The sequence below is a fragment of the Hemitrygon akajei genome, chromosome 5 (genome assembly GCF_048418815.1).
Source record: "Hemitrygon akajei chromosome 5, sHemAka1.3, whole genome shotgun sequence".
In the NCBI taxonomy this organism is placed as follows: domain Eukaryota; kingdom Metazoa; phylum Chordata; class Chondrichthyes; order Myliobatiformes; family Dasyatidae; genus Hemitrygon; species Hemitrygon akajei.
This window is the reverse complement of record NC_133128.1, coordinates 93,196,779-93,220,892: the sequence shown is the minus strand read 5'-3', so window position 1 is coordinate 93,220,892 and position 24,114 is coordinate 93,196,779. Positions and strand designations below refer to the sequence as shown.

The following is a 24,114-nucleotide window of genomic DNA, read 5'->3' as shown; positions in this document are numbered from 1 at the left end:
TTACCAACCACTGAAGTAAGACTCTCTGGTCTATAATTTCCTGGGCTATCCCTACTCCCTTTCTTGAATAAATGAACAACATCCACAACCCTCCAATCCTCCAGTCTCCCGGAACCTCTCCTGTCCTCATTAATGATGCAAAGATCATTGCCAGAGGCTCAGCAATCTCCTCTCTTGCTTCCCACAGTAGCCTTGGGTACATCCTGTTTGATCCCGGTGACTTATCCAACTTGATGCTTTCCAATAGCTCTGGCACATCCTCTTCCTTAATATCTACAAGCTCTCGCTTTTCAGTTTGCTGCAAGACATCCCTACAATCGCCAAGATTCTTTTCCTTAGTGAATACTGAAGTAAAGTATTCATTAAGTACCTCTGCCATCTCCTCCAGTTCCATACAGACTTTTCCACTGTCACACTTGATTGGTCCTATTCTCTCATGTCTTATTCTCTTGCTCTTCACATACTTGTAGAATGCCTTGGGGTTTTCCTTAATCCTGTCCACCAAGGCCTTCTCATTGCCCCTTCTGGCTCTCATAATTTCATTCTTAAGCTCCTTCCTGCTAGCCTTATAATCTTCTAGATTTCTATCAATACCTAGTTTTTTGAACCTTTCGTAAGCTTTTCTTTTCTTCTTGACTAGATTTACAACAGCCTTTGTTCACAAGGATATTGCCTGCATTGGGGAGCATGCCTTATGTGAATAGGTTGAGTGAACTTGGCCTTTTCTCCTTGGAGCAACGGAGGATGAAAGGTGACCTGATAGAGGTGTATAAGATGATGAGAGGCATTGATCGTGTGGACAGTTAGAGGCTTTTTCCCCGGCTGAAATGGCTAGCATGAAAGGGCACAGTTCTAAGGTGCTTTGAATTAGGTACCGAGGAGATGTCATGGGTAAGCTTCTTATGCAGAGAGTGGTGAGTGCGTGGAATGGGCTGCCGGTGGCAGCGGTGGAGGCGGATACAATAGGGTCTTTTAAGAGACGCCTGGATAAGTACATGGAGCTTAGAAAAATAGAGGGCTATGGGCAACCCTAGGTAATTTCTAAGGTAAGGACGTGTTTGGTGCAGCTTTGTGGGCCGAGGACGTGTATTCTGCTGTAGGTTTTCTATGTTTCTATGTTAGATGGCTAGATTTACCCAGGTGCCACTGAGGGAAGACAGAGGAGGTGTTCTTGATGGCCGGCGATGTTGAGTTCTATAGTTTTGCAGGTGATGTGCTGATAGAAGGTAGGCAGAGACACCTTCCAGATAACATGATTAAAGTCTTCCAACATGAAATGACAGGTGTCAAGCTACACCATTTCCTTTTTTGTTGATTACAGCTCTTTTTTCCTCAAGAGCTAGTTTGATGTCTGCCTGAGGTGAGATATTGACTGCAATCCGGATAATAGCAGAGAACGTAGGTGGAAGGTAGAAGTTTGATTGCCAGATGTTGTGTGTAATTTAGGTTTAATATGATTTTCTTGTAAATGCTTATATGATGCTCTGTCCCTGCGATGCTGCTGCAGGTAAGCTTTTCATTGCACATATGCAAATGACAATTATCAACTTTGACTTTGTTGTATTATTGTAGAGTTATAAAGCACTACTGCTCAGAAACAGGCCCTTTGGCCTATCTAGTTCATGCTTAACCCAGTTGATTTGCACCTGGACCCTAGCCCATCATACCCCGCCCATCCGTATACTTACTCAAACTTCCCTTAAATGTTGAAATCAACCTCGCTGAAAGATCGTTCCACACTCTCACCATCCTCTGAGTAAAGCCACACGACAGTGAGAGGAGGAATGGAATGAGGTGGAGGATAAGTGTGTGGCTGAGGGATTGGAGCAGGGGGCAGGGATTCAAGTTTCTGGATCTTTGGGGCAGGTGGGACCTGTACAAAAAGGACCGGTTGCAGTTGAATCCTAGGGGGCAAATATCCTGGTGGGGAGATTTGCTAAAGCTACTGGGGAGACTTTAAACTAGAATGGTTGGGGGGTGGGAATCAGTTTGAAGAGACTAGGAGAGAGGAGGTTTGTTCACAAATAGAGAAAGCTAGTAGACAGTGTGTGGGGGAGGATAGGCAGGTGACAGAGAAGGGGAGTGTTCAGACCACAGATGAAGGGGAGAAGGAAGAAAAAGATAATAAAGTTGTTTGCACCGTTAGGGATAAACAGAGAGTAAGAGGCAGAGAATTTCTTAAATGCATCTATTTTAATGCTAGGAGCATTGTAAGAAAGGTGGATGAGCTTAGAGCCTGGATTGATACCTGGAAATATGATGTTGTAGCTATTAGTGAAACATGGTTGCAGGAGAGGTGTGATTGGCAACTAAATATTCCTGGATTTCATTGCTTCAGGTGTGGTAGAATCGGAGGGGCAAGAGGGGGAGGTGTTGCATTGCTTGTCAGAGAAAATATAATGGTGGTGCTTTGGCAGGATAGATTAGAGGGCTCGTCTAGGGAGGCTATTTAGGTGGAATTGAGGAATGGGAAAGGTGTAGTAACACTTATAGGGGTGTATTATAGACCACCTAATGGGGAGCGAGAATTGGAGGAGCAAATTTGTAAGGAGATAGCAGATATCTGTAGTAAGCACAGGGTCGTGATTGTGGGAGATTTTAATTTTCCACACATAGACTGGGAAGCCCATTCTTTAAAAGGGCTGGATGGTTTAGAGTTTGTAAAATGTGTGTAGGATAGTTTTTTGCAGCAACACATAGAGGTACCGACTAGAGAAGGGGCAGTGTTGGATCTCCTGTTAGGGAATGAGATAGGTCAGGTGACGAAGGTATGTGTTGGGGAGCACTTTGGGTCCAGTGATCATAATGTCATTAGTTTCAATATAATTATGGAGAAGGATAGGACTGGACCCAGGGTTGAGATTTTTGATTGGAGAAAGGTTAACTTTGAGGAGATGCGAAAGGATTTAGAAGGAGTGGATTGGGACAATTTGTTTTATGGGAAGGATGTAATACAGAAATGGAGATCATTTAAAGGTGAAATTTTGAGGATACAGAATCATTATGTTCCTATTAAGTTGAAAGGAAAGGTTAAAAGTTTGAGAGAGCCATGGTTTTCAAGGGATATCGGAAACTTGGTTTGGAAAAAGAGAGAGATCTACAATAAATATAGGCAGCATGGAGTAACTGAGGTGCTCGAGGAATATAAAGAATGTAAAAAGAATCTTAAGAAAGAAATTAGAAAAGCTAAAAGAAGATACAAGGTTGCTTTGGCAAGTAAGGTGAAAATAAATCCAAAGGGTTTCTACAGTTATATTAATAGCAAAAGGATAGTGAGGGATAAAATTGGTCCCTTAGAGAATCAGAGCAGACAGCTATGTGCAGAGCCAAAAGAGATGGGGGAGATTTTAAACAATTTCTTTTCTTTGGTATTCACTAAGGAGAAGGATATTGAATTGTGTAAGGTAAGGGAAACAAGTAGGGTAGTTATGGAAACCATGATGATTAAAGAAGAGGAAGTACTGGTGCTTTTAAAGATTATAAAAGTGGATAAGTCTCTGGATCCTGACAGGATATTCCCTAGGACCTTGAGGGAAGTTAGTGTAGAAATAGCAGGGGCTCTGACAGAAATAGTTCAAATGTCATTAGAAGCAGGGATGGTGCCGGAGGATTGGCGTATTGCTCATATGGTTCCATTTTTTTAAAAAGGGTTCTAAGAGTAAACCTGGCAATTATCAGCCTGTAAGTTTGATGTCAATGGTGGGTAAATTAATGGAAAGTATTCTTAGAGATGGTATATATAATTATCTGGATAGACAGGGCCTGATTAGGAACAGTCAACATGGATTTGTGCGTGGAATGTCAGGTTTGACAAAACTTGAATTTTTTGAAGAGGTTACTAGGAAAGTTGACCAAGGTAAAGCAGTGGATGTTGTCTATATGGACTTCAGTAAGGCCTTTGACAAGGTTCCACACAGAAGGTTAGTTAGGAAGCTTCAATTGTTAGGTATTAATATTGAAGTAGTAAAATTGATTCAACAGTTGGCTGGATGGGAGATGCCAGAGAGTAGTGGTGGATAACTGTTTGTCAGGTTGGAGGCCGGTGACTAGTGGTGTGCCTCAGAGATCTGTACTGGGTCCAATGTTGTTTGTCATATACATTAATGATCTGGATGATGGGGTGGTAAATTGGATTAGTAAATATGCAGATGATACTAAGATAGGTGGCGTTGTGGATAATGAAGTAGGTTTTCAAAGCTTGCAGAGAGATTTAGGCCAAGTTAGAAGAGTGGGCTGAAAGATGGCAGATGGAGTTTAATGCTGATAAGTGTGGGGTGCTACATTTTGGTAGGATTAATCAGAATAGGAAAAACATGGTAAATGGTAAGGCATTGAGGAATGCAGTATAACAGAGTGATCTAGGAATAATGGTGCATAGTTCCCTGAAGGTGGAATCTCATGTGGATAGGGTGGTGAAGAAAGCTTTTGGTGTGCTAGCCTTTATAAATCAGAACATTGAGTATAGAAGTTGGGATGTAATGTTAAAATTGTACAAGGCATTGGTGAGGACAAATTTGGAGTATTGTGTACAGTTCTGCTCACCAAATTATAGGAAAGATGTCAACAAAATAGAGAGAGTACAGAGGAGATTTACTAGAATGTTACCTGGGTTTCAGCACCTAAGTTACAGAGAAATGTTGAACAAGCTAGGTCTTTATTCTTTGGAGTGTAGAAGGTTGATGGGGGACTTGATAGAGGTATTTAAAATTATGAGGGGGATAGATAGAGTTGACGTGGATAGGCTTTTTCCATTGAGAGTAGGGGAGATTCAAACAATAGGACATGATTTGAGAGTTAAGGGGAAAAAGTTTAGGGGTAACACAAGGGGGAACTTCTTTACTCAGAGGGTGGTAGCTGTGTGGAACGTGCTTTCAGTAGAAGTGGTAGAGGCAGGTTTGATATTGTCATTTAAAGAAAAATTGGATAGGTATATGGACAGGAAAGGAATGGAGGGTCATGGGCTGAGTGCAGGTCGGTGGGACTAGGTGAGAGTAAGTGTTTGGCACGCACTAGAAGGGCTGAGATGGCCTGTTTCCGTGCTGTAATTGTTATATGGTTATATAAAGAACATCCCCCTCATGTTCCCCTTAAAAATGTCACCTTTCACCCTTATCCCATGATCTTTAGTTTTAGTCTCGCCACACCTCAATGGAAAAAACCTGCTTGCGTTTATCCTATCTATGCCCTTCATAATGTTGTATATCTTTATCAAATCTCCACTCATTCCCCTACATTCCAGAAAATGAAGTCCTAACCTATTCAACCTATCTCTATAACTCAGACCTGGCAACATCCTTATGAATTTTCTGTGTATTCTTTCAGTTTATTGATATAATTCCTGTGGGTAGGTGACCAAAACTACACACAACACTCCAAAATATGACTCACCAATGTTTTATCAAACTTCGACATAACATCCCAACTTCTGTGCTCTACATTGTGATTTATGAAAGCCAATGTCCCAAAAGTGCTCTATATGGCCCCGTCCACCTATGTCACCACTTTAAAGGAATTATGTATCTGTATTCCCAGATCCCTCTGTTCTACTGCGCTCCTCAGTGCCCTACCATTTACCTTGACTTGTCCTTTCAAAGTTCAACACTTCAGACTTGTCTGCATTAAATTCCATCTGTTATTTTTCAGCACATTTTTACAGGAAGTCCAGATCCTCTGCAAACTTAGCTAGCCTTCCTCGCTGACCACTACACCCATAATCTTGGAGTCATCAGCTAATTTGCTGATCCAGTTTACCACATTATCATCCAGATCAGTGATATAGATGACAAACAACCATGCTCTGAATCCTGTGGCACAGCGCTAGTTACAGGCCTCCAGTCACAGAGGAAACCACATACTCTACTCCCGCTCTCTGGCTTCTGCCACAAAGCCAATGGTGTATCATCCACTGGTTTAAAGGGTTCAATTATTGGATGTCCTGCTGGAATGAATTATTGGGTTGGCATCAGGAAGCGGAAATCGCTGGGGCATGACTGGGATACACCTGGAGATGGTCAAATTACCTGATTCATCCATCCCTTTCCTCCACACGAGACCCTCTGAAGAGGCAAAACCTTGTTTCTGGATTGCTACAACACTCTTGGTTGGCTCCAAAAAATAAATTCACTTTCTCAGCGCTGAGAAAACAAAGGACTATGGAATTGAATTTCTGGACATTACCTAATCAGTGTTGTGATTAGAACCTACGGAAAGCAGTTCAGGATATTTGTACAATTTGTTAAATTGTCATTTAAAAATTTAATAAACTGATTCAGGATTTTACTAGTGATGTAGAAATAACACGATTGAATATTTAACATCAAGATCTTTATTTCTCAGTAACTACATGTCCCTTACTAGTTTATGAAACTAACATGAGAAATATTTGTCACTGGTTCTGATGATTCTGTAAGATTCACAAAACTTGTACTGAGTGTCAGATTTGCGGGATTCAGGAACTGCCTTATCCAGTGGAAGTACTTGTGAATTTTGGTGTAGACTCCATACTTGCTCTCACGGGCACACCCTTCTCCCCAACTAACTATTCCTGTCAAAAACCAGGTGCCTTTGTACTTTGTGACGTGTGGTCCCCCACTGTCTCCCTTGCAAGTGTCTTTTGATGCCTCAAAATACCCAGCACAGAACATGTTATCAGTAATGGTATAATCGGTGGTCTGCTGGCACTTAGATGTCCAGACAACTGGCACCTGGAGGATTTGCAGTGTGTTAGCTATCAGCCCACCTTCAAATTGCCTTCCCCATCCAGACACAGTGGAAAAGTGAATTTGTGTTAACTCCCGCATAGCAAAGTCTGGCTTAGGTAAACAGATAGGAACTGCATAGTCATTCAGAGTAATGGGCACATCGAGCTTCAGCATTGCAATATCATTGTCAACAGTCTTAGGGTTGTAGTTCTGATGATTGATCATTTCCGACACATTCCTTTTCTGCTCTGTCCCTTCTTCTTCATTCAGCACATGTTCCCCTTCAGAGAAGAGTAAAGGTGAATTCAATTAGGCTCTCTTTTCAAATCAATCCATTTGCCTCGTGCTGGCCAACAGTAAATTAACATTAGTTTCCTCGGTCCATCTGTTCAATGTTATTCCAAAACTCCATCAGATGATCACATTCAATAATGAGCCTGCTTGGAATTGGCAAATTCTAATCCCACGCATTTTCATCAAACCCGTAAGATTCTATACCCTGGGGGCAATTTACAGTGCCTGACAAAGCAGCCAATCTACGTGTCTTTAGGATGTGGGAGGAAGCACAACACTTGGGGATAACTCATGCCAGCACAAAGAGAACATACTTGCTCCTCATAGCCATGTTGATGGAGGTAATGGAGCTCTACCAGCTGCACTGCTGGCTCATCCCTTTTCTGCAAATGTAGGCCTTCAAGAAGCATATGATGGGGTTTTTAATAACCAACGTGTGTCTTTTCTGAATCCTTTAAGAACTAAAGAGATGGCTGGTGAGAATTTGGCATTTGCTCAGTTGTTGATGTTATTTGGTGAAAGCTTTAAATTGAACAATACTTCTGTGTTGACATAAATTACACTTTTTCAGAGCAGTACAAAACTTTTTCTAGCCCCTGATTATTCTTTACTTATGTGTGAAATCCCAAACAAATCACCTGCAAATTCAATATGAGTTATACCCAAATCCATCTAATCCCCACCTCAAACCACTGTAACCCCTACTATAGATTCCCAGACCAATGTGGCCTCAGCTGCACAATTCCAATCCAAACTTCATGATATTATCTCAAATTGGTAGATTTTCAGTTATTTCCATGCAAATGAAAGTACAATACAGAATTCAAAAGCAACCACATTTTGAGCTGCACATTGACCAGTTTTGGGTCAGCTGCAGGGAATGTTGGAGGATAACATAGGATTTGCGTAAATGGCTGGTTGTTGGCTGGCACAGATTCAATGATTTCGGTGATTCAGTGGGCCTGCTTCCATGGGACATCTCTTAATCACTCTACAATTCTCCCTCACAAGCTACACTTTCCTAGTGGACTTCCAATCCAGTTCCATTGACACAATCCCAAACCACAATAGCATCCAGATTTGTGTTAAATGTTATCATATCGAGTATCAACGACAATCAAACTGAAATAGGAAAGGATGGAAGGGGTGAATCATAATGCGGTTCCACAAAAGAGCTCAGGTTTTCAGCCTTGGATCTACTCCGTGGCAGAATTGAGAATAAAGAAACACAAGGGGAAGCCCCTGAACTCAAAACTATGCTTCTAGCTGAAGACTCTCTGGGAGAGAAGGCATTAATCACTGGTGAAGACAAGTAAATGTGTGCTGGACAATAAATGTTTTGAAGACCTACTCCAATAAAGTTGGGCAGCACACAATACTGCTGCTGATTTGATGTCCCACAGTGAAACGCCATTGCTTCACCCTCTGCATGCAAAGGAAATCCAGATTCATATTTGATGGGGGGGAAGGGGTTGTTAGTACTGTAAATTTGCACTTGCAATGGAGGAGATGAGGGGAGAGATTGGTTGACGTGGCGGTTGGGACAGATGAACAGGTGTGGGAGGAGGTGTGAAGTAGCTACCACTTGAATGGGGTTGAAATAATAAATCAGCCATGATCGAATGGCGGAGCAGACTTGATGAGGTGGAATGGCTTAAACTTGCTCTTTTGTCTTATAGTCTAAGAAAAACGTACCTGCTACAATTTGCAGATCCTCTCTCCTCTTGTCATGAGTGCAGTGAGCAGCAGTGAGAACCCACTGAGGAGCAATTAACACAGCACCACACAAAAATTCTCCTTTATAAGTTAAAAAAATCTGTTCAAAAATACAGACCAGAATCAGATAAAGCATTCATCTAATTCCACTCTAGTGCTCAGATACTGTACAAGCATTTAATAGTATAAATACCCAATTAAGTTGAGGGGTATAAAAACAAAAAGAATGAGGTACCTACACCCTATCGAGGACTACATAGATTTATATACACAATGAGAATATGTACAAAGATTTAGAAGTTGGAACCTTCATATTGTGTTCGATTCTGAAAGGTAGTAATGCTTCCAACTGTTTCAGTAAATCTGGAGATGTGTGTCAGAGCAAGAAAAGCAGGAGTCTCCTTTTTCACTGGTTGGAGCCACAATCTGAGGCCAAATACCATCAGGATGCCAATCTTGTGCAATTGGATCCCCAATTTCCTCACCTGCAGACCCCAGTCAGTTCAGATTAGCAACAACATCAGCACAGGAGCTCCACACTCCAATGCCATATTTAAGTTTGCTGATGTCATTGGCGAAATAAATGGTAGTGACAAATTAGCATTTAGGAGAGAGATTGAAAATCTGGCTGAGTGGCCAGACAACAACCTCTCACTCAATGTCAGCAAGACCAAGGAGCTGATTATTGACTTCAGGAGGAGGAAACCAGAGATCCACAAGCCAGTCCTCACGAGAGAGAGCAGAGATGGAGAGGGTCAGCACCTTTAAGTTCTTCAGTTTTTTATCATTGCAGTGGACCTGTCACACACACAAGTGCAATTATGAAGAAAGCATGGCAGCACCTGACTTCATTAGGAGTTTGCAAAGTTCGGCATGATATCTAAATCTTTGACAAACGTCTTTAGGTGTGGGGTGGGGAGTGTATGGATTGGCTGCATCACAGCCTGGTATGGGAACACCAATGCCCTTGATAGAAGAATCTTATGAAAAGTAGTGGATACAGCCCAGTCCATCACAGGTAAAGCCCTCCCCACCACTGAGCACATCTGCTTGGAGCACCATTACAGAAAAGCAGCATCCATCATCCGGGAATCCCACCGCTCTCCGCTCACTATCAGGAAGAAAGTACAGGAGCCTCCTGGTTCAGGAACAGTTATTATTCCTCAACTATCAGGCTATGAACTACTGGGGATAACCTCATTCACTGAACTGTCCCCCACAACCTATGGACTTTGTTTGTTTGTCTGTCTGTCTTTTGCACATTGGTTGTCAGTCTGTCCTATCGGATGCAGTCTTCCATTGGTTTTATTATATTTCTTGGACTTACTGAGTATGGCTGCAAGAATCTCGGGGTAATATATATACTTTGACAATAAATTAACTTTGACCTTTGAGGAGGAAGTCATGTGTGTAGCATGTAGATTGAGCTGCTGAAGCCCAATCAAGAGTAGTTGGGTCAATTGTGCAAGGGAGCAGAGGAGAAGAGACTTTGATTGTTTGATACCTGCAGCTTTACTAGCCATGACTAGTGACACCAGTGAATTGTCAGGGGCACTGCAGTTATGGTCAGAATCCAATTATTGGTGTTTACCTGCCATGGGGATTCTCCTTTGACAGCATTTTCCCCATCCACAATTCTACCCAAGTGGCCAGGTGCTTCAGCCTCAGTCCCATTCATCCGGGGCGCTTTCCCACATGGGTATTGCACTATTGAAAAAATAAATCATTTCTTTTTTTCATTAAGTAAATGTTGCACCAACAGATTTGTTTTGATTCAGGTTATCTCCAACTAAGACTTTTGATCTATGGCAGTGATAGGGTCAGATAGCAGAAAGCCAATGTGTCCATGTGTCTTATGGATCAACTGCTCAATCAAGTGCAGCTGAGATTTCTGCTCTTACTGACGTTAGTCAGCTCCACACCCCAGTATGGGATGGGAACTAACTCCTCCAGCTCCACCATTCACCCTCAATCCCTGCCTAACCTTCTTTTCAACAAGGGAAAGTACTGCCCTTTCTTAATTTCTTAACCTTTCAGAATCTACCCTCCTCACACAGCCTCCTCTTTTTTAGGATGAAGAACCTCAGCACTGCCAATCATTCTTCATTATTAAAGTTTTCAACTCCAAAATCATTCTCATGACACTATCATGGGGTCCTCAACTATACATGGTTTTCTAACTGACCTAACTAAGAGCCACTCTGCTCTTGCATTGATTGCTAAAGGAATATTTTACTTTATCTTTCCTTATCTTCCTTTCCCTTTGCTATCAGCTCTCTATAGACCTACTGAAGGTTCTGTTTGTGTTCCTGATGTCTCAAAATGCTGCTGTCAGCAGGTTTAGAGATTGACCCTTCAGCACCTGCTCTTTGTCACCCTGTTCTTGCCAATGTTACAAATCACTTGTCAAATAAAGATGGTAGAAATGACCTGTACTTATACATGATGCTCCATCTTCTGCAAGCCTGTAGTCTTCTGTACAGCTACATTCACGAGATGAATGAGGAAGATCATTGCAGAACTGCTCGCAATATCCATTTTCAAAGATGCATTTAATCTTCCTGATTTTTTCTACAAGCAAGCAAAGTAGGTTATTTTCAGGCAATGGAGATACAAGTGACTGCAGATGTTGGATCCTGAAGCAAAATAAATTATAGGAACTCAAAGGGTCAGGCAGCATCTATGGTGGGAGATGGAGTGTTGATGCTTCAGGTTGAGGACCTTCACTTGGACTGCTCTTCTCTCTGGTCCCCCATTAGTTAATTCCCATTGTTCTCTCCAATTAGGCCCTGACCTGACTTTTGGCCTGTACTCTGTCTGTCCAGCTCCCATGCTGCTCTCTCAAAGACAGATCAGCAATAACAAAGCTATTGGGATCAGGCAGGCGAGCAGGGCTCAGCTCAGATTATACCAGCTATGCCCTCAGTGAACAGTGTAGCGGATCGCAGGGTAACATGCTCATATCCTAAACATGATCCCTCTTGTCCAAAACTAGAGGGATTTACACAGAAGCATTAGTTATTGTCCCTTTAAATGTCATCTGCCAAGGGTTGTCCAGAGGCATTTAAGGTCACCAAAATGGAGTCCATATGGACCTTGTTCAGAAAGCTGATCAGAACTTTATAAGGATTTTATGAGGCTTGAAATTTTAGAGGGTGGAACATGACATGGTAAGACCTTTAAGAATGACACAAATAGAGTTGGGAGATATCTACACATAGCCATTTCTACCATAAATGGGAAAATTCTAATGGTTATGAATTTGTGAGGAATTTGAGGGACCCTAAAGTCAGCAAAACCATCGAGATTGCTAATGTAACTAATACATAGTAAATCTCTGATAATTCAAAGATTAGGCAGTGCTGGACTGGCTGATTCTCCACTCTACTGAATGCTACTCCATATTAATACTCCAACCATTTTTTTAGACAAGTCATAAAACATGGCAGCACAGAAATAGACACTTTATCCCATCCTCAGTGCCGAAATATAAATCAGCCTAGTTGCATTGATCTGCATTCAGACTATAGCCCTTCTACGCCCCTTCCATCCATGTACCTACCTGAATTACTCTTCAATGTTGAAATCAAACCTGCATCCACCACTTCCACTGGAAGCTCATTCCACACTCTCACCACCCTCTGAGAGAAGAAGCTCCCTCTCATGGTCCCCTTAAACAATTCACCTTTCACCTTTAACCCATGACCTCCACTTCAAGTCTCATCCAACCTCAGTGGAAAAAGCCTGCTTTCATTTACCCTATTTATACCCCTCATAATTTTGTATATCGCCCCTCATTCTTCTATGGTTTAGGGAAAAAAGGCATAACTATTCAATTTTTCCTTATAACTCAGGTCATCCAGCCCTGGCAACATCCTTGTAAGTTTTCCCTGCACGCTTTCAACCTTATTTACATCTTTCCTGTAGGTAGGTGACCAAAACACTACACAATACTCCAGATTAGGCCTCAACCATGTCTTATACAATCTCAACATAACATCCTATCTCCTGTACTCAATACTTTGATTTATGAAGGCTGATGTGCCAAAAGCTTTCTCTATGACCCTACCTACCTGTGACACATCTTTTAATGAATTATGGATCCGTATTTCAAGATCCCTTTGTTCTACCACAACCTTCAATGCCCTCCCATTCACTGTGTAAGTCCAACCCTGCTTGGTCCTACTGAAGTGCAACACTTGTCTGCATTAGATTCCAACTGCCATTTTTCAGCCCATTTCTCCAGTGGTCCAGATACTACTGCAAGCTTTGATAGTCTTCATTGCTGTCACCAATCTTGGTATCATCTGCAAATTTGTTGATCCAGTTAACTGCTTTATCATCCAGATGGTTGGTATAGATGACAAACAACAATCGACCCAGCACTGATCTCTGAGGCACATCTCTAGTCACAGTCTCCAGTCAGAGAGGCAACCATCTACTACAACTCTTGGGCTTCTCCTGTGAAGCCAATGACCAATCCAATTTACTATCTCATGTTGAATACCGAGTGACTGAATCTTCTTGATCAACTTTCCTATGTGGAACTTTGCTGAAGGCCTTGCTCAAGTTCATGCAGACAACATCTGCTGCCTTGCCTTCATAAACTATCCTGGTAACTTCCTTGAAAAACTGTATAAGATTGGTTAGACATGACCTACCACACCTTGTAGCTACATTGACTATCCCAAATCAGTCCATCTATCCAAATACTAATGTACCTGTTCCTTTAGAATACCTTCCAATAACTCACCCACTACTGATGAAGGCTCACCAGCTTATAATTTCGTGACTTATTCTTGGAGCCTTTATTAAACAACAGAACAAATTTGCTACCCTCCTATCCTCTATGGTTAAGGGTGTTTTAAATAGCTCTGCTAAGGCCCCTGAAATTTCTGCACTAACCTGCCTCAAGGTCTGAGGGAATCCATCCCAATTTTCCTCAAAACAGCCAAACCTCCTCCTTCTCTCTAATCTGTATATGGTTCTGACTTTGCTGCTGTTTTGCCTGACTTCTTGGTCCATCTCCAGAGTCAATACAGATGCAAAATATCCATTCAAGATCTCCCCATCTCTTTTGGCTCCATGCATAGATGACCATTCTGATCTTCCAAGGGACCAGCTTTGTTCCTTGCCATCTTTTGTGTCTTAATATATCTGTAGAAGCCCTTGGGATTCTCCTTCACTTTGTCTGCTAGAGCAACTTCGTACCTTCTGTTAGTCCTCCTGATTTCCTTTTAAGTGTTCTCATGCATTTCTTATACTTCACAAGTAGCCAATTTGTTCCTACCTGCCTATACCTGATCTGTCAATTTTCTTTTTATTTATTTTGAGTAACAGCATGGAGTAGGCCTTCTGGCCCTTTGAGCATCATTGCCCAGCAACCCCCAACCACCCCGATTTAATCCTGACCTAATCATGGAACAATGGACAATGAACAATTAATCTATCTAGTATGTCTTTAGAATGCAGAGGAAACTGGAGCACCCAGGGAAAACCTGTGCATTTCACAGACACTCCTTACAGAGGATGCTGGGATTGAACTCTGGACTCCAATGCCCTGAACTGTAATAGCATCACCCTAATCTCTGCACTACTGTGGCTATGCACCTCCTTTTTCTTAACCAGGGCCTCAATATCTCTCGAAAACCAAGGTTCCCTAAACCTTTTATCCTTGCCTTTTATTCTGTCAGGAACATACAAACAGACAGACAGACAGCTTTCAAAATTGCACTCTTAAAAGCTTCCCACTTGCTAACTATATCTTTACCAGAAAACAACCTGTCCCAAATCATACTTGCCAGCTCCTTTTTGATACCATCAAAACTGGCCTTTCTCCAGTTGAGATTCTCAACCCAAGGACCAGACCTATCCTTCTCCATAATTATCTTGAAACTAATGGCATTATGATCACTGGATGCAAAGTGTTCCCATACACAAACTTCTGTCACCTGTCCTGTCTCATTCCCAAATAGGAGATCTAGTATCTCTTTAAACAAAATAAACCTAATTTATAATGAAGAATTATTTCTAATAATAAACCATTCAATTCCTATTCATTCTTTACTTTCATAGTCAATGCTTTCTGAACCGTTCACACCTGCATTCATACACATCAACAGCGTTGCTGGCTGTCACTCATGTGGCACTCCGTCCGGGGTGGTATAATGCTACAATAATAATTGGTGGGCTTCCTCCCCCAGTCTGGCTGCTCCCTCTCTGGTTGAGGAAGAACTCTGCTCTGTGCTCCTTCCCACCGAGCCCTTGCGGTGGCTGCACCAAGTTTCAGAGTGTCCCTCAGCACGACCTCCTGCAGCCTGGGAAATGCCAGTCAGCAGCATTCCTCCATGAACATCTCGATGTGTTGGCAGATCAAGTAGTTTCAGGCAAACCAAAGAGATGATGAACTGCCAGCAGCACTTGCTGTTTGTCTCCATGTGTGTCCCTGGGAACAACCCTAGATCAGACGCTCTTCTATCGCTCAACTCCTCGGGAGCAACTACAACATTACTAATGCCTCCAGATTCTCTTCTGCTACCTCGTTAAGTACCCTGGGGAGTCGTTCTTCTGGTCCAGCTGACTTATCAACCTTCAGACCTTTCAGCTTAGCAACTGCACACACTTCTGCTCCCTGACTCTCTCGAACTTTCAGCTAGTGTCTTCCCCAGTGAAGCCTGATGTAAAATATTTATTTAATTTGTCTGCCATCTCCTTGCTCCCCCATTACTATCTCTCCTACATCATCTTCTGATTGTCTGATCATCTCTCTCCTATTCTTTATGTATCTGAAAAAACCTTTTGTATCCTCTGATATTATTAGCTAGCTTACCTTCATATTTAATCTTTTTGCACCTTATGGTTTTTTTCAGTTGCTTTCTGTTGGCTTTGACTTCCCTTGCCAGCCACTATTGTGTCATCCTGCATTTAGAATACTTCTTCTTGGGAAGAACCTTTCCTGTGCCTTCCAGTTTTCTCCCAGAAACTCCAGACATCGCTGCTCTGCCATCATCCCTGCTAGTGTCTCCTTCCAATCAACTTTGCAAGCTCCTCTGATACGTTTGACTTGAGCTTCTTGCTCTCACATTGCAGGGTGAATTTGATCATATTATGATCACAGCCTCCTAAGGGCTCCTTTACCTGATCAAATCCAGATCATTACACAACACCCAATCCAGAATAGCTGATCCCAGAGTGGGCTCAACCAGCAGCTACTCTGAAAAGCCATCTCACAGGCATTGTACAAATTCTCTCTGTGATCCAAAATCAGCACCAATCTGAATTTCCAAACTTACCTGCATATTGAAATACCCCATGACTACCGTAACATTGCCCCTTTGACATGCATTTTCTGTCCCCCATTATAACTTATAGCCCACAACCTGGCTACTGTTTGGATGCCTGTATCTAACTCCCATCGGGGTCTTTTTACCCTTACGGTTCCTTAACTCTATCCACACAGATTCTAACTTTCGATCCTATGTCACCTCTTTCTAAGGATTCGTTTTCATTTTTTACCCACTGAACCACACCGCCCCTCTATCCACCTGCCTGTCCTTTCGGTAGAATGCGTATCCTTGAATGTTAAGCTCCCAGTTATAATCTTTCAGTCATGACTTAGTGATGCTTAGAAAGAAAGAAAAAATAAGCAAAAAAAAAAACTACCTACAGCCTTTGTCTCTCCTTGCAGAAGCCTCTATGAGATGCTACATGTAGTACAATAAATTCTTCAGCAAATCACATGGAACTAAAGGGAGTGTGGGGAATTTTCTCCTATTGAGTTTAAAAGTAACAATATCAGCTGATGCTGAAACTTCAGGGTATCCAAACACCCAGGCTCTGGATTATTAAGATTTTTACAATAGAATGGGAATCACTAACCATTACCAAAACCCAACAGTGCATGGACATCAGCACCTGAACTACAATTTAGGTGCCTGCTCTCTTCCCCAGTCCAGACTGAAGTAATTTTAGAAAGGTTATGGAGGATCTGAGGAACATCAGCAGTGGGAAAAGAGTAGAGCAACTGTGTTTATTCTCCCTGGAGTGCAAAAGGTTAAAATGAGGCAGACATTCAAGATTATGAAATGTCCTTGCAGAGTAAACAGAGGAGCAACTGTTGCCATTTGCAAATGTCGGTGACCAGCAGTGCATGAGCTGTTTTCCAGCCGGGAGGTTAGAATGATCCAGACTGTGCTCTCTGAAAAGGCAGATGAAGGTCCCATGTTGTGATGCAGAAACTAGCTATTCAGTCTGCCCAAATCATACATCTCTCAAAGCAATTCCAACCACACCCCCTCCAGCTTATGAGTAACATCTATAACCCACGATTCTCGACCACCCACACCAGTCATAGAACAAACCTGCGCACCTTTGGGATGTGGGAGAAACCAGCACATCCATGGGAAACACAATGTCACGGGACACAGTCAGCACCAGAGGTCAGGATTGAGTCTGAGTTTCTAGAGCTGTGACTCTAGCACTAACTTTCAAAAGAGAATGGGATTAATACCTGGGAAAAAGAAATTGCAGTGCTCTTGGAAAAGGCTGGAGATGTTTAGTTAGGGATCAACCATGGGCCAAATGATTGTGCCAAACTGTATAATTCTGAAATTGCATGAGTATTTGTCTTGCGTTAGCTATAATGCTCCAGAATCCTTCAGATAAAGGAGCTGTGAAGCCATGTTGCAATGCTGCTGTAATTTACTGGAAGGGTGAAAATTCTGAGGAGCGGGGTAATTCAGATCCTGAACGTCATTCCAAGCACTTGACAAGAATTGGGAGAAAGCAGTCTGAGGATAAGAGAAGTGCCAGAAGTAATGGGAGCCCATCCCGAACAATACAAGAGTTCAGATGGAAAAAGGGAATCTGTGTCTATGAGATAATAAAATGGACTGAGGAATAGAGAGTGCAGCATGTCCTGCACTTGATCAGCTCCCACCTCAGAGGCTGTGGAAAATCAGGGGTTATGACGCAGGAGGTAACATTTTAGTGTGGATAGAAGATTGGTTAACAGGAAACAGAGTTCACATACAGGCAGACCCCAGGTTCATTAGGGATCCATTCCCGAGAATTGTTCGTATCCTGAATAGCTCGCAAGTCAGAATGAACAATAGCAGTGTGTAGGAGAGAATCACAGAAACAGCTGGGATGGGAGAGTGAGCAGGCATGGGAACCCTGGCCCCACTAACACAACACTCCCACCTCTGCTCAGTTTGGGGTGGGGAGATCCACTTGTCAGCAGATGAAGGCAGCCCCACCATAGCTGGCCGCGTCTGTAAATCTAGGAGAACCGACACATGGGTCTTCCTCGCCTTGGCAAAATGTGCTGCACTGTTGTATAAATTACCTGGATTAAGGCACCAAAAGGTATGGTTGCTAAATTTGCTGATGATACAAACATAGGTAAGAAAGTTAGCTATGAAGAGAACACGAGGGAGATAAAAAGGAACATAAATAGCAGGAGTCTTTGAAACGTGGAGCAGAATGATGAGAACAAAGAACAATACAGCACATTACAGGCCCTTCGGCCCACAATGCTGTGCCAACCCTTAAACCCTGCCTCCCATACAACCCTCCATCTTAAATTCTTCCATATACTTGTCTAGTAGTCTTTTAAACTTGACTAGTGTATCTGCCTCCACCACTGACTCAGGCAGTGCATTCCATGCACCAACCACTCTCCGAGTGAAAAACCTTCCTCTAATATCCCCCCTGAACTTCCCTCCCCTTACCTTAAAGTCGTCCTCTTGTACTGAGCAGTGGTGTCCTGGGGAAGAGGCGCTGGCTGCGCACTCTGTCTATTCCTCTTAATATCTTGTACACCTCTATCATGTCTCCTCTCATCCTCCTTCTCTCCAAAGAGTAAAATCCTAGCATCCCTAATCTCTGATCATAATGCATATTCTCTAAACCAGGCAGCATCCTGGTGAATCTCCTCTGTACCCTTTCCAGTGCTTCCACATCCTTCCTATAGTGAGGTGACCAGAACTGAACGAGGTGAATTTATTTTCTCTCAGATGCTCGAGGAACTTTGCAACTCTCTTTCTTAAAGCAAAGAGGAAGAAGAGCCTGAATATTTCTAAGGCAGAGGTAAATAGGTTGTTGATAACTTAGTGGGTGAAAGCTTCTGGCGTTAGGTGGGAATGAAGTTAAAGTCAAATTCGTCAAGATCCTATTGAATGACAAAGAACCAAGATGATGACTTTTGGCCTGAATTTGTATGCTCTGGCTGGCTACAGTGATGTCTGTAAGGTCTTTGGGACTGAGAGAAGACATGAATCGAAATGAAACACCAGATAAGTGAAAGGCAGGATGGATGAGTGATGAAGGCATGCAGGGATGGGTAGGTAGAGAGGAAATATTTGTCAAAGATGGGTGGGAAGTGTGATAAATGCAATGTTGAAGGGGAGGGTGAAGCAACAAAGAAAGGATGGGATGAAGAAAAAGAGAAGTGTTAGTATGAATAAAGAAACTTCAATGGGGTTAGTCAGTAGGATTTAGAAAATTATAAGTAGACTGGCCCCATTTTCCTGCTTTCGACCCTTTACTAATCAAGAACCTGACAACTTTAAATATATCCAATGGCTTGTCTGCTTTAACTCTACCCAATGACTCGGCCCCTCACAGCCATCTGCAGCAATAGATTTCTTTTTTTTATTAGTTTTTTTATGCATATTCTACATTGCTACAGATAAAAAAAAACCCAAATCAAAATGAAGCAAATTAATACAGTGCAAAAATAAACATACAATAATAATATAATACAAAAAAGATAATTGAGAAAGCACCCGAATTAAAGACATATAAAATTGGTACCCTCCCCAAGCCCCACAACAACAAAAAACTCCAGACCAACCACAACACAATATAGAGAATATAAATCAGGACATTCAAACCCCCAAAACTGTAAATACACTTAAAAACAGAAGATAATAATGCCTACTACCCAAAAAAAGAGCTGAAAGCAAGGGACCGAAAAAAAAACCTTAATTAAGAGCAAGGTTAATAGATTTCATGGATTCACCACGACCTGGCTAAAGAAATTCTTCCTCTTCTCTATCTCTAATCTGAAGCTGTGCTCTTTGGTTCTAGACTCTCCCACTATTGGAAAAGCTCTCTCCGTGTCCACTCTATCTAGGTCTTTCAATATTCAGTAAGTTTCAATGAAATTCCCCCATTACTCTTCTGAACCTTAGCCCAGAACCATCAGATACACCTTAATCCCATCATCTTTTATCTATTATGACCCCATTATTGTATTTTCTGGCTTCAGCAGCTTGCTTTTCATTTGCTAAATCCTGACATGGTGAACTTTGGCAGAAAGATATACACATTTAGCTGAAGCTAAATAGTGAATTTGAAGTAGGAGCAATTTCCAAATGTGAAAAAAAAAGCCTGACTTGTTTTTATTTGTCTGCTTCTATAAAATATTTCTCTTACCGGTTTCACAATTCCAGCCTTCAAAGTTCTCTGTACACCAGCACTGGTAACTTTTCAACTGGTCACGACATGTTCCGCCGTTTTGGCACGGGTTTGACGCACATTGATTGCCATCTGCAGGTGACAATCGTTAAAACAAGTCTCTGGTTTCAACAAAGTAACACATCAATAGTATATGAAAATACTTGAATCACAGATATTGCGAACACAGCTTTGAAAAATTGCGATTAAATCAAAGTAGCAAGAAAGCATTTGTGATTTTTACATCGTTGTTTAATCCCATTCAGTGATTTCAGATTGCACAGTCTCTGCTGTGTTTACCAGAACCCTCAGGCATTGCCACTATTCCCACTGACAAGTCTCCATTTCCATCCTCGGGCAAATTAACGTAATGGTAATTAAAGTAAAGAATGGGAGTTTGAGAGTTTATGTTTAGCCTCTGAGAGGTTTCTTAACAACAGAACAGGAGCCATCCTTGAGTGTTCTCAAGCTTTTAAAATCTTGCTCAATGGAAGAGGGTGAAGAAAAAAGTAATGAGAGGGCGGGTTCCTTGATTATGTTGGATATTTTCTCAAGTAGTTGGTGTTGTAGACAGTCAGTGGAGGCAGGCTGATTTGAGTGATAGGCTGGGCTGCATTCTCAACTCTTTAGAGTTTGGCCCTATGAACGCATAGGCTTCCCCTCACGTGATAAAGGTTTGGTAGGTTAATCGGCCAAAATGGATTTCCTTTAGTATGTAGGTGAGTGGTAGAGTGGATTAAAGACATGCAGCACAGAAACAATCCTTTCAGTTCACCACCCTACTTCCAGAGGATCTTCAGAGACCCCATATCATAAGACCATAAAACAATAATGGTCATTTGGCCCATCGATTCTGCTCCAACACTCCATCATGTTTTAGGGATTCATTTCCCCCTCAAAGCCATTCTCCTGCTTTCTCCCTGTAACTTTTCACAGCCTGACTAATCAAGAATCCGTCAATCTCCACCTTAAATATACCCAATGACCTGGCCTCCAGAGCCACTTGTGGGAACAAATTCCACAGATTCACCACCCTCAGGCTAAGGAAATTCCTCCTCATCTCTGTTCTACATGGACAGCCCTTTATTCTGAAGTTGTACCCGCTGGTCCTAGACTCCCCCACTGTAGGAACCATCCTCTCCACATCCATTCTATCTAGGCATTTCAATATTCGATAGCTCTCAGTAACATCTTGCCTCATTCTTTTAAATGCCAGCAAATACAGGCCCTGAGCCATCGCAGTGCCTATAAAAAGTATTCATTCTCCCTTGGAAGTTTTCATGTTTTAGTGTTTTACAACATTGAATAACAGTGGATTTAATTTGGCTTTTTTGACACTGATCAAAAAGAAAAGACTCTTCAGTGTCAATGAGAAGTAAATTAATTACAAATATAAAACATAAAAGAATTGATTGCATAAGTATTCACCTCCCTTTAATACAACAGACCAAATCAACACTAGTGCAGCTAATTCATTTTAGAAGTCACATAATTAGTCAAAGCAGGCGGTGAAAAGGGCAAATGGTATGTTGGCATTCATAGCAAAAGGATTTGAGTACAGGAGCAGGGAGGTTCTACTGCAGTTGTACAAGGCCTTGGTGAGACCGCACCTAGAATATTGTGTGCAGTTTTGGTCCCCTAATCTGAGGAAAGACATTCTTGCCATAGAGGGAGTACAGAGAAGGTTCACCAGATTGATTCCTGGGATGGCAGGACTTTCATATGAAGAAAGACTGGATCGACTAGGCTTATACTCACTGGAATTTAGAAGATTGAGGGGGGATCTTATTGAAACGTATAAAATTCTAAAGGGATTGGACAGGCTAGATGCAGGAAGATTGTTTCCGATGTTGGGGAAGTCCAGAACGAGGGGTCACAGTTTAAGGATAAAGGGGAAGCCTTTTAGAACCGACAGAGAGTGGTGAATCTGTGGAATTCTCTGCCACAGGAAACAGTTGAGGCCAGTTCATTGGCTTTATTTAAGAGGAAGTTAGATATGGCCCTTGTGGCTAAAGGGATCAGGGGGCATGGAGAGAAAGCAGGTACAGGGTTCTGAGTTGGATGATCAGCCATGATCATACTGAATGGCGGTGCAGGCTCAAAGGGCCGAATGGCCTACTCCTGCACCTATTTTCTATGTTTCTAAATTAAAATGTGTTTTTGGAGACCTGTGTGCAGTCAAGGTGTTTCAATTGATTGTAGTAAAAATACACCTGTATCTGGAAGGTCCAACTGCTGGAGAGTCAGTATCCTGGCAACAACTACACCATGAAGACAAAACAACACTCCAAGCAACTCCACGAAAAGGTTATTGAAAAGCACAAGTCAGGAGATGGGTACAAGAAAATTACCAAGTCACTGAATATCCCCTGGAGTACAGTTGTCAGTATCAAGAAATGCAAAGAATATGGCACAGCTGTAAATCTGCCTGGAGCAAGCTGTCGTCAAAAACTGAGTGACCGTGCAAGAAGGGGACTAGTGAGGGAGGCCACCAAGAGACCTATGACAACTCTGGAGGAGTTATAAGCTTCAGTGGCTGAGATGGGAGAGACTGCACACAATGGCTGTTGCCCAGGTGCGTCACCAGTTGCAGCTTTATGGGAGAGTGGGAAAGAGAAAGCCACTGTTGAAAAAAACTCACATGAAATCTCAGCTAGAGTTTGCCAGAAGGCACGTGGGAGACACTGATGTCAGCTGGACGAAGGTTCTATGGTCTGATGAAACCAAAATTGAGCATTTTGGCCATCAAATTAAGTGCTAAGTTTGGCATAAGCTAAACACCGGACATCATCAAAAACAGACCATCCCTACTGTGAAGCACGGTGGTGGCTGCATCATGCTGTGGGGATGCTTCACTGCATCAGGCCCTGGAAGGCTTGTGAAGGTAGAGGGTAAAATGAATGCAGCAAAATACAGGAAAATCTTGGAGGAAAACCTGATGCAGTCTGCAAGAGAACTGTGATTTGGGAGCAGTTTTCCAGCAAGACGATGACCCCAAGCATAAAGCCAAAGCTACACTGGGCTGGCTTAAAACCAACAAAGTTAACATCCTGGAGTGGCCAAGTCAGAGTCCAGACCTCAATCCAATTGAGAATTTGTGAACAGCCCTTTAAGTCCAGCCACTCACAATTCCCATGTAATCCGACAGAGCGTGAGCAGTTTTGTAAAGAATGGGGGGAAATTGCAGTGTCCAGATATGTAAAGCTGATAGAGACCTATCCACACTGACTCAAGGCTGCAATTGCTGCCAAAGGTGCATCTACTAAATACTGACTTGAAGGGGGGGGGGGGGGGTTAATACTGGTGTAATCAATTATTTTGTGTTTTATATTTGTAATTAATTTCGATCACTTTGACACAAAAGTGTCTTTTTCTGTTAATCAGAATAAAAAAAGCCAAATTAAATTCATCTTAATTCAATGTTGTAAAACAATGAAACAAAAACTTCCAGGGGGTGACTACTTTTCCAAGGCACTGTAAATGATCCCCATATGATAAGTCTTTCAGACAGACAGACAGATATACTTTATTGATCCCGAGGGAAATTGGGTTTCGTTACAGCCGCACCAACCAAGAATAGTGTAGAAATATAGCAATATAAAACCATAAATAATTAAATAATAATAAGTTAATCATGCCAATTGGAAAAATAAGTCCAGGACCAGCCTATTGGCTCAAGGTGTCTGACACTCCAAGAGAGGAGTTGTAAAGTTTGATGGCCACAGGTAGGAATGACTTCCTATGACACTCAGTGTTACATCTCAGTGGAATGAGTCTCTGGCTGAATGTACTCCTGTGCCTAACCAGTACATTATGGAGTGGATGGGAGTCATTGTCCAAGATGGCATGCAACAGACACCACCATCAGAGAGTCCAGTTCCACCCCCACAACATCACTGGCCTTACGAATGAGTTTGTTGATTCTGTTGGTGTCTGCTACCCT

At 42.2% G+C, this 24,114-nt stretch overlaps 1 protein-coding gene across 2 annotated transcripts in view; it reads right to left on the bottom strand.

Moving 5' to 3' along the window:
* Positions 1 to 6,307: 6,307 nt before the first annotated feature.
* Positions 6,308 to 24,114, bottom strand: part of LOC140727993 (coagulation factor VII-like) — a 146,325-nt gene continuing 128,518 nt past the window's right edge. For both annotated transcript variants that reach the window (XM_073046067.1, XM_073046068.1), the window contains 5 exons: positions 20,151 to 20,264; positions 11,142 to 11,282; positions 10,303 to 10,418; positions 8,691 to 8,811; positions 6,308 to 6,982 (listed from right to left, as the gene is read on the bottom strand). In XM_073046067.1, coding sequence (XP_072902168.1) covers positions 6,354 to 6,982; positions 8,691 to 8,811; positions 10,303 to 10,418; positions 11,142 to 11,282; positions 20,151 to 20,264 — 1,121 coding nt within the window. In that variant the 3' untranslated portion in view covers positions 6,308 to 6,353. The remainder of the gene's footprint in view (positions 6,983 to 8,690; positions 8,812 to 10,302; positions 10,419 to 11,141; positions 11,283 to 20,150; positions 20,265 to 24,114) is intronic.